At 35.7% G+C, this 12045-nt stretch overlaps 1 protein-coding gene across 2 annotated transcripts; it reads right to left on the bottom strand.

The window, feature by feature from the left end:
* Positions 1 to 214: 214 nt before the first annotated feature.
* On the bottom strand, positions 215 to 10880 carry LOC138314525 (enolase-phosphatase E1-like). Of its 2 annotated transcripts, none has more exons than XM_069254904.1 (2): positions 4202 to 4312; positions 215 to 3885 (listed from the first exon to the last, which is right to left on the bottom strand). In XM_069254904.1, the coding sequence occupies exons 1-2, from the start codon at positions 4217 to 4219 to the stop codon at positions 1615 to 1617; spliced, it is 2289 nt and encodes a 762-aa protein (XP_069111005.1). In that variant the 5' UTR covers positions 4220 to 4312; the 3' UTR covers positions 215 to 1614. The 2 variants fall into 2 exon arrangements, with proteins under 2 accessions (XP_069111005.1, XP_069111004.1); XM_069254903.1 differs by lacking the exon at positions 4202 to 4312 and adding an exon at positions 10403 to 10880 and having other exon boundaries at positions 216 to 3885.
* Positions 10881 to 12045: the final 1165 nt, after the last annotated feature.

The raw sequence follows: 12045 nt of genomic DNA, 5'->3' as shown, positions 1-12045 counted from the left end.
ATGTGTCACTAACTCAGGTCATTTTGAGGTTGGGGTCAAATGCGCCCTGTACAGTTTTAAAAAATTAGTAAAGAATATTACATGTAACTATGAGGGAACATAGGTTGACGAAATGGCCTTTAATTGTTACAAGTGTTACACACCACTTCCAGTTGACTGTACATACTGTATATAAAGTGATATAAGTACCAGGATGGTAGCAAAAAATCATTTCAAGATGTATCCTAGTTTTTGTAGAAAAAAGACAATTGTGCCCTGCATGTTACCCCCATATTTGAAGATTTTAATCTGGTTCCTTTGTAGATTTCTACAACGTTCACGCTATATATGATCGATATTTGCGTTGGCATCAATGAAGCTGTGACCGCTTTCTCTTCCGGACCACGTGGCTTTGTCTTCATTTGCTGTTCAATGAACATTTTTGCGTACCCATATACTATGACGGTACTTTGACCGATGTTTGATGGTTGGTGTGCTTTAATATCACTTTGGAATGAGAATGTCTTATACAGACAGTTTAGCAGGTTAATGGCAGTCAAGGACGTACAATGAGTGTATTTCTTACAATCCCACTTTGGAATGAGAATGTCTTATACAGACAGTTTAGCAGGTTAATGGCAGTCAAGGACGTACAATGAGTGTATTTCTTACAATCTTTGGGTTTTTTAGCAGCATATGTTAGGTAAAACATGATTCCTGACTAATAAATTGCGATCGTTAAGGTTTATTGTCTTAGAACGGGAAAAAAACTGAACGATATGTTACAATAAAACGTTAGGTGGCGTTTAGTTTTGTCTCGTATAAGGAACACATGTTAGAAATTGTCTTATGAAACTGATTTTCCATTCAATGAAACCTTAGTGGCGTTTTACTGATTAAAAGCACTTAATATTTATATTCCAATTAACTACCATGGAAGGATTTGAGAATGTGAATTGTCTTTCCATAAAACATTGTTATTCAGTATACTAGCCAATCACGCACGCCGAAACAACATTTAATTTACTAAAATTCACAAGTAGAAAATTAACCGAATGGAATTAAACATGAACACATTAGCATGTGAACCAAATTCCTCTCTCATACAACATTAAAAATAATCAAACATAAATTGATGAACTAGTACTATTCATATATTGATTCATTACGCATCTGCAATTGTTTGCTTATGTATCGTTATACCTTGTCTTCTTTATTGTCTTGATACATATATGTAGTTCTGGTTCATCTCGTACAATCCACTCAACTATGTCGTCTGTATACAGAATAATTTTAACTGTCTATGCTAAGATATGGACGTCGTTTTCAGACTTTACTGTAAAGGACGACGTTATCTCACAATTTTCATGCATGGAGAATTTACTTCCAAGTGATTCTCTCCAACATCGGTTGATGTTCCGCAATGCCACCTGAAGAAGTGGCTACTGAACTGCACATAACAACTAACTTACTTCGTAAATCTATTCATCGTCACAGTATTCCACAATAGCCGAGAACATACCAGCGTATCCTTGCTATATGTAGAACTTGGTAACACATTTCCACATTTGCTACATGCCACGTTTTGCGGTATCCACATGGAATTTTAAGAACAAATACTAAGATGCAAATACATCATGATGGTCTATAATTTGTGCCGTGCATCTGTTTGTATACCTTAGAATGTGGCTTTAGTTTCTTCGGCCCAGAATAAACTCGTTGAGACGATGAGTTATTGTTTGGGGATAGCACACGCATCGCATCTGAAAACTGCTGTGATGATTGCGGAACCAATGTCTTCCTTTTAGGTGTACCTTTATAACCCCTTGCCTTTCCCGCCATTTTTCTGTCAGCAGTCGATACTTCACCGAATACAACATTTGACGGAAGAAATTCAGTGAGATCTACATCATCCGACACTGAAACGAAACTTTGATCGGATTCTAACCCCACACTTCCATCGGAATCGTAATTCTTTGTTTCTTTCTGCCAGTAATCGGTTTCATCATCGTCCGATATTTCGCCGTTTTTCTTAGATTCTTCTTCTTCACCGTCTTGATCGTCTGCTTCTCCTGCACCCGCTAGTCGTACGGCAATCTCCATGTCCGCATCGTTTGGTTCACGGCCAAGATATTCAGCCATGACGGCCTTAACCTTATCTGTGTTAGACATCATCGATGTTAACTGCTTCTCAAGTTTTTCTTTCTCAGTCTTCTTCTGTTTGGCATCTGTCTTAATGTCTGCGATTTTCCCCTCGACATCACCGACAAAATGAATAAAATTTGGCCTCAATTCTAGCTCTAATAGAAAATCTTCCTGAACAACAGATTTCTGATATTCTAACAAACCTAGTTCGATTTGTCGTTTAGTAAGTTCCTTATCAAGTGTTTCTGCCCTTTTAGACAGTTCTGAATGCTGCAAGCTACCAGGTGGTATTCCCGCAATTTCATCAATTGTCTTCTGTCTTTCGTTGAGATATTTTGAGAACTCCTTCTGTGCAGTTTGAAGTTTACTATCAGCTTTTTCGAAGTTTGCATTGAGTTTATCAACCCTATCTTCCCTAGCCTTCAATGTCTGCATTTCCTTGGTCAGTTCTGTCATTTGATTGTCGTGGGATTGAAGTAACTCTGTAACATTGACAATCCTTGCCTTTATTTTTGCCATGTGGTTGTTATAAGTTTTTGTGGTAGCCTCCCTCATTTTTCGTTCGGCTTCCTCCGTTTCTCGGGTGTCTTCTTTCTGTTCTTCCGCATCAGCAGGTGCTGTTACATCTTCGTCTTGAGTTATCTTGCGACGAAGAGGAAGTCTGCCTTTGTAAATCATTTCTGCAATTTTGATCCATTCTCTGGACAAATCGAGTGCTCGATAACATTTTATAAACACATCGGGAACAACTCGGAACACAAGTTCGAATGGAGCAGAATGTAAATAATGTACGACCTCATGGTGACTGTCCTGGTCAAAATATTCTAATTTCTGATCATCTTCCTCCAATAGTCCTGTCCATTTAGACATTGTTTCTTCCAACTCACTAACAACGTTTTGTATTCGTTTCCTGTTATTTTCTTTCGTAGCCTCTGGTTTCCTTTGATTAGTTTTTGGAAGACGATTGGAATTTTTCACTTTTTTATTTTTCCGTGTTCCTGCCACAGTAGAAGAATCCGTGGATGTATTGTTTTTGTCGTTGTCTGTTGGGCTGTCACTACTCTGTGATTCGGTCGGTTCATTTGGATCATAGAAGTCTTGGAGTAGAGATTGGTAAACGTTATCATAGAAGTAAGTCTTTGACTCACGTAAATATGCCACATCCTTTGCAAACGTTGCATAGTGCCGCAAAGCCACAATTTGCCTATCCGTCAGTTTTCCACCTCCTGCCTCAATCACTTCTAGTCCTTTAATGATCTCACGAACCTGTTTAAGAGAAGTAATGTTCACAGTTTTAGTTACTTGTTTGGCTTTGGAAGAAACATGCTCAGTTTTCTCGTTAGAGCTATCACTACTTTTTGACGACTTCACGGAGGCACGGTCTGAACTTTTATTTGACTTGTCACTTTTTACGCTTTTATTATCGACGTCCTTTTCTGAAGCACCTTCGCTTCCATCTTCATTTTCACTTCCGTCCGCTTTGCCTTTCTCCGAGTCATTTCCATGATGATCTATTGTTTCTTCATCCTCTTCTTTTGTTGCGGCAGCCTCCGCTAGCGCAGCCGCAGCAGCTGCCGCCTCTTGTGCTGCTGTTTGAGTTCGTAATTCCGTCGTCACTATTCGGAGTAGGTCATAGACACGATCCATAGAAAACCTGGAGATGGCATGACGGATAAGTTTCTCGAAGGCCGAGAGTTTCCCTGGAAGTTCTCCACGACCAACATAATCGTCTCCTGGCGGACTAACCACTACCGGTTGTGTCTGAAAATACAAAAATGAAAAGAACTGTTAGTCTGTAGTTAGATGGATTATTTAAATTCCAAATGTCGACTCAAACATGAAATTTACTTCTGGAAAATTGAACTTCGTGATTACAGTGTATTTAAGGGACTGGATCGATGCAAGCATAATTTTTAAAGAAAAATATATCGGTGAGGTATTGTGATGAATATATATTTCAACAGTCGATATTATCAGTTTCGTCAAAGTTTCTTTAAACATTTACCCGCCTTTGTTTAAATTACTTTCACATATCTAGTCACAGTCTGTTGAAAATTACATCCTATTAGGTATATACCATGTTCTCCAAAGACATTCTTGTAAAAGTGTCCCATAGCCTGTTTAACACATACTGATATATGAATGTATGCGGACCTTACGAAGTGCCACACGAGTGTAATTGTCGTAACAATCTAATAGATAGGACCATGTGATTAGTAGATATTTAATATCGAGTTACCAGGTCGTTGCTTTTGACTCGGTGCCATGTATTGTCTTAGGGTCTAGCCAGTCATACCCATGACCATATCGAACTATCAAACGGCCCGTGTGAACCATGATATCGGTCTATACTTCGTGTGAATCTATACTAGTGTGACCCGTGACAATCTTTATACTCCTTACGATCCCGCTAAGATGATAATTGTATGTCACGCGCCTGTCTGTTGATACATGTTTAATTCATTATTTTGTCCATACATAAACAGTTGGAAGCATTTGCTGTTTGTGTTTAGAGAGATGGACATGAGTGTTAGAGTCATATTCCAGATATCGATAACTGTATGTTATCAAGAGTTGCATTTGTAACTCGCGCTTTAGTTCGTTCTGTAAACTTTGTTATACATTAATTTGAATGAAACTCAAAAAAATAATCGTTCATTGAATGCTCTATCACTGACACAGAATAATACAGACAGCGGGTTTTTTTTTCAAAATAAACCTCATTATACTAACATCATGTATTGTGAGACATATGTACAGTAATGGTCTCTCAAGATAATTTTTGAGAACGTGAATCTAATAAAAACCTAATAAACAGCAACAAAACGGGCTTTGAACGTGTCAATTTGTTCTATATATAACTGTGAATAAAAGAGAATTCAGTCTTTTAATCTCAGAACGATTTATATACATTATGTCTTTTTAATAGCCTTACCGAAGGTCATACCTATTTATATAGCTACTTATGTATTCTAAAAATACCTCACTTTTATATACCCCATGTACTGATCGTGTAAGTATCGATTACGCAATTAAGTGGTTTATATGAAAAAAATGTTTTTATACACCCGAGCAATTAGGTTCAGATTACAAATATATCTACAAAATGTAGAAGGTCATCGGGACCAGAGAGTCCGTTAACTATGACTGTGTGGGATATCTGTTAAAATTGAATTTGGAGAAATCTTTTCTTTGTCAACATACAGTTTTCAAAAAAAGCCAAATCTATATAAAACAAAACAAAACAAACAAAAAACCATGAAAATGTATTCCCTACATCACGATGTTTTAAGGTTCCATTATCACGAGAAAAAATCAAGTGATGCAATGCAAGTGATATTATTATTTTTCTATTTTGTACGATATCGAATTTCTGAAAACAAAATGTAGATACAACGATTTTCTTCACTCTTTGCATAAAATTTACGATTTTCTTCACTCTTTGCATAAAATTTTTCTTGCACTTCAAATGAAAATATCACTGATACAGTATTAAACTGCTTTAATACTCTCAATGCTATTTGTTTTTAACAACTGAAGCAACGAACAATTTTCGGAAATATGTTTCAACTTTTCAACTAAAGAGTAAGCAAATATCTTCAATATTCTAGCTTTCTTATTGCATAAACTTGATTCTAATACGGATCTTATTTTGAAGTTTGGAAGAAATTAGCAAAGGTGCACGCTATCAATGGCAATGTATCGATCGATAGATAAGTTTATAAAATGTCTAGATAAACAAAACATTTTTAAGGTAAAGTATGTACTGTTTGTCAATGTGGTATTCTCACTTAGATGATCTTCCCAATAATTGCGACTCTCTTCCCCACCACTTGACCCAATTTGTATGAATACGAAACACTGACAAAACGTATTTACAATTCACTAGAAATATAATAACCCTCTCCTTTGGTGTATCCGAATCACTTTCCTGAGGTACTTTAGATCAAGTTGTGTCAACAGGTGTTGTTTGGTAATAAAATATTTGTTCTATGTGGAATATATTAAGGTGCTCAGCACGGATGGGTTTCTTACCAGGTACTGACCAGGCTAATTGACATTTTTTTTCAAAAACTAAACCAGAACGTTATATAAAACTTTAGATACCATTTTGTATTGGTGATATATGTAACTTAATACTTATACCTACGGGTGCGGAAGGGTTTCAATTTTATTTTATTAACGTACTTCTCCTAACATACAGTAAATTGGTATGGATAATGTACATATGCGTTTTTATTGACTGGTATTATGTACTTTTAAAAATATTTTCTACAGGCTTCCTTCCCTCTGTTATATCAAATCACATTTGATAGCTCTATCGCATGATATACAATGTGTTATTTTTGCCTAGTGCTTTTTATTATCTATGATTCTCTATTGTAAAAGTGACCACTTATCCAATACACAAAACTGTCTGTCGTGCACAGTCTTTTAAAGAGCCCTGCAGGTAGGGCGTTATATAGAATTGTACCTGCTGCCTCTATTGCGTGATCGTAAAAGGCGACTAAATTTAGGATCTTATCTTTTCTTTTCTTCCTAACTGACTTAGTCATTCCTAACGCCTCCCTTTGCACCGCCTCACTTTTGGCCTTGAGTTGAGCGTTGGCCCCCGTGAGGAAGGCTTTGGGTTCTGTCCCGTGGCCGAGACACACCAAAGTCTATAAAAGTGGTAGTTTCTGCTCCTGCTTATCGCTCAGCATACAGGAAGTGGGACGACTGGTTCGCCTGTTGTCAGTATAATGTGACCGGGTGGGGTGTGTTGCTTGGTGTCTTCGGCGGCATACTTCAGTGATATAGCACTATAATAAGGGCAACAGTAGTTCCACTATACAAGAAGACACTACATGAATATACCGCAGTCTCCCAAAACTAGCACCTCGCACAACATACACGCAACGCACTGCATACATGGAAGGCCGTTCTTACATGACCGTAGCTGTTAATAGGACGTTAAATTAATCAATCAAACAAACAAACAAACAAAACCATTTAAAGAACTGGTGCATTTCGGCATACAGATATCATCCTAAAGAGATATCGTCATTTTAATGGCGAAACCTATATACAGTATGATATTCCTTCCCTTACTTTAAAAGATACGGAAGATAATATGTATCTTTATAATGACCACCTGCGTATTAAGAACATTTAATTGGGGGTCCCACATGACCATTTATAAAACAATTTGCCTGTATATTAAGATCATTTGGCTATAGAGACCGATTTTCCCTTGTCCTCTAGGTTGTCTTTATAGACAAGTTTGACTGAATGGGCCTACGCTTTTGTCTGATTTAATTGTTGATAACTACCTCCTCTTCTATAACTGAATGTGGTTTTATTGTTTATTGAAATAAGATATTTAGATATGAAATGATTGCAAATTGTGTGACATCTGGAAAAATGATATAAAAAATGATGTGTTGAAAACTAATATACATATAGCTTATCAAAGAAACGAAATACATGATTATGCATCATGACCATCCTCGGTCCTAGGTGTTCGTTGCACTATCGTTTACTAACCCCTGGGACCATAGGCCACATTTGTACCATGGTAAATGAATAATTCATTACCGAAATCCTGATCATTTGATTGGCTCCGTTAAAAACCAGACGGTTGCATTCAAATTTCGTGTTTCAAAACATACTCTCGGTATGATTTGGTACACTTTGTTTATATATTTCAAGGACGTAGATGATATATACAACATATGAACGTTCTTTACAATTTGTAATACATTTAATGCTATCGCGACTTCTACATAACTTTACATTTGGGATTACTTTTAAATTCAGTTTTGTTAATTATGTGCATTGTTTACGTTTGTTTATGATATATGTTTGATAAGATATACTTGTTTCTCAGCTCAAAATAGTCGTCTGCTACCCAGAGCACTGTCCTGTCTTTATGCACGTGAAGGCTGACATACCTGTGTCATGATTGAGTGCATTTTCAGACCGATATCATATAGTTTTTCACTTGATACACAGGTACTTGACTATTTATATAAGGACGAACTCTGTATATATGTGACCCAGTATTACATATTCATGTGTAGAGGTGTCATTATATCGATACACTCAAAAGCCTGTTTATCAATAGTGACAGTTATTGATACATATCAATAACTGTGTATTAGTGGAAGTATCAATTAGTTTAATCGTTTAAAAACTTACCCGGACTTAAAAGCAATAATTGAACACATAACACGTGCTTTGAGCATGGTCTAGTTGATCGTGTGACCACATCTCATATAGTCAATTGGACGAGTTACGCGTGCAGTGAATTATTGATAAGTAGATAAGTGATCAACTCGACTTACAAAAGGGCACTGATAACTTGAACACGCTTGTTCATTGGTAAGTAGTTTTATGAATATTTAAAAACCACAGCAAATGCTGCCTATGGTCCCAGATAGTGGGACGTACACCTGGGACCGAGGATGCACTATGACATAAACATTACATTACTGTTTATTAGTACATATGTGTCGTTGAGTACACATGAATATTTATGCATACTTTTATGGAATAACATATTTTGTATTACATACAGATATTGTATCCAATGGTTGCACTGTCAGATATAACGATTAGGATATACTGATAAATAAATGTCGTGATAATTTAGTATGTATATAATGTTATAACAACACAACAACATGTTGTACTTATATCGGTTGGTTGATTAGGTACAACGCACTAAACAATATTTACATTTATCACATAACTGGCCTGTCCAGCTATGTCATACTGCCATGGCATTAATATCGTAAGACATATGTATAATAACACTATTGTGACGTCAGAAGCAGTTTTGACGTCATAATCTATATATGACGTCGCATGATTGTCTCAGTAGACGGAAACGTTACACCCGAGCCGGAATTCTACTATTTTATATAGAGACGAAATCCATTTTTGTTTACTTTTATTTCTATTGTTGAAAGTTATGTGATAAATAGAATCTTACACTCTTGACTATGTGATATGAAATTTATCAAACTCGTTAAATAATCGGATATTCCACTCGCCTAAAGGCTCGTGGCATATTGAATTATTGAACTCTTTTGATAAACTCCATATCACATAGTCACGAGTGTAAGATCCTCTATTTAAATAGATTTGTACAAAAGAACAAAATGCATGCCTTTTTTATATGAAATATCGATTTTTATTTGTCGATACTCGATGCACAATCTAGTCGTAATACCTTTAAGATGATGATTCAATTGTTTATGACTGTGTAATGTATGGTGTTAAAGGTAGATTTACGATACATGTGTTGTTTACTGTCCCAATACTGGATACAATCATGGATTTTAATGAATATCCATTTAGCCTTGAGTAGGTCCCCATTTGAATAACCTATGCCATCTCATAAGACATTGACTTATAACATTAATATTGTTTATTAGTTTCTTTTTACCATCTAGCAAACCATACCTATGCGCCATAATTTGATTTTAATTGCTAAATGTTAGCTAGTATCACGTTTCATCACGATTTTACTATATTTGAACACCCTATATTTTCTACTCCTTTTACTGTCCACGTTTTCTTTTTTTTATTGTAGATGATAACTCTTTACTATATACGCTAGATTTACTCGTTATTAACGATTTCTTATTACAGTACAATATTGCACACTTATTGCACAAGATTACCTTTTTGCACATGCTATCTGCTTACTGTAATGTGCATGTATATATAGACTTTTTACATGACGTTTTATCACATAATCCGCCTGATATCCAGTGACTTTACCAATGTAATATTATTGCATATGACACTAGTATGCTATAACCTGGACCATTGTTGATTGACTGGAAATACATTCTGATGTCATTACATGACAGGAAACAATGGCGTGACGTCATAATTCGAGGACGTCGTGACAAAATGGCGGCCTCCGATTAATTTTTGCAACGCATTTTGACGTTAAAATGTGGGTTGGTGTAATTATGTGATAAAAAGTATATTAAGTTGTAATTTTTGCTCACCAAGGCGCGCAAAAATAAGAACTTTTAAACTCATTTCATAACATCCCATATCAAATGAACACTAATTCAATATCATATATGTATTATTTAGTACATGCCTAGTATTATAGTACATGCATATAAACACCAATTTCCAAAGTGTTAAACGATTACATTATAATTATTGCATTATAAACGAATACTTTTATATTTTATGTAATAACTTATTCACGAATACGATTATGTAATTCTTATTGTTATATCCTATTAGTATAACAATATGCTTATCTTACCTTAATGATCTTCTCTATATCACTTGATACGTCATTGGTGAGCATATTTCCCTTTAGTTGTAGTTTGATTCCATTAAGAACGTTAACACCTTAGTCTTTGATCTCCTTAAGTCTTTACACTGTACACGTGTTTTAATCAGTCATGTACCCAGATAATGGCTTGTGAATCAACATTCCAAATAATCCATATTCAGAACATTCACGTTTTTGGTAAGTGTTATAGTACACTCCATGAAATACTGGATGTAAATGTTTGTCACTTTCATTGTTCGGTTTCACTAGTCACGGTTCTGTTTGAATTCCATGATTGTTTAGCCATCGATTAACCTGAAAGACCAAGACATTAAAATTTAACGACATATATCCCAATACATAATGGAAATAACAAAACTATCGACCAAATATTGAAAGGTAACAAGCTTGCATAGTCTACACGTACGACCAGAGCATAATGGCCACACAGCGTTGTCAGACGAAGTGTCAAGGCCACTTTGGGGTAAAACTCTAGTGGGTACATAAGTCTATGTTCAGTCGTACAATTGTATATGGATCTATTTACGTTCAGAATTAATTCGATAACAGGGATTTAATTTTCTGGTATGAAGGCTCTTACACTTTACTGAGGTGATCAGGAGTTTTAGGGCATGCTTGGTGAAGCGTTTGATTTGACTGTGTGTAGTATTTAAAGTGTTATTATATACATATCAACTGTGCATATTTGTGACACACATTATCATATATCTTGCTTGCTGGGCAGGAATTAGTTTTAATTAACTAATATACATTGCTTTTTATATATTTAGTAAATGCAACTGTATATATACTATAATAGGTTATAAGCTATATAAATCAAATTTTGTTTATGGTATGAATTATAGATAAAGCTTAAACGATTAAACGATTGCAACATTAACAAGAGGCCCAAAGGGCCTTGACGGTCATCTGACTACCTTGGCAATGGTAAATTGATGGTGTTACTTTGTCAGGACCATGTCAGGATCATTTTCAATTTCTTTCAACAAATTTTATTTCTAACAAGAGGCCCAAGGGCCTTTACATGTAGGAAATTAAATTAGACATAGTGTCATGGTAGCTAGAACGAATAATCATACCCTGCCTCCACTCCGGTTCCCGGCAGGGTATGAATTTCCACCCCGTTGCCGCTAGTGTTGCAAGCCCCGCTGTGATCCACATGCGCACTTTGAGACTGATAAAATTATATTTTTCGGGTATTATCCTTATGTAACTGTATTGTTCTGACAACTGTGATCAATATTCAATTCACAAACCTTTCGATTATTATGTTTCATCAACTATTAGTAGTAAAATCCAAGGCAAACACAGCACATGTATATTTCTGTTCAAATACGCCGCCATGTTTGATTTACTCAACAGGTAAAATATGTTTAAAAGTTTTTAAAAAGCCAACAAACTCAGAATAAACATGGTGGAACTGAACAAATGTAAGTATTATTCAGAATTTAGCGAAAAAGAATTGTTAAAATTCATGTTAAAAACGTTGTGACATTATATTTCTTTCGTAGTGAAAATTTGTAGGTCATTCCATATATGGTACTAGTTGCCATATTTTGAGCGCGAGAGTTTCTAACGAGAAGCATCATGGCGGCCAAGTGAGCCGTGTC

Source organism: Argopecten irradians, chromosome 2 (assembly GCF_041381155.1).
Source record: "Argopecten irradians isolate NY chromosome 2, Ai_NY, whole genome shotgun sequence".
In the NCBI taxonomy this organism is placed as follows: Eukaryota; Metazoa; Mollusca; class Bivalvia; order Pectinida; family Pectinidae; genus Argopecten; species Argopecten irradians.
The sequence above is the reverse complement of the archived record's forward strand: the minus strand, read 5'-3'. Positions and strand labels throughout refer to the sequence as shown.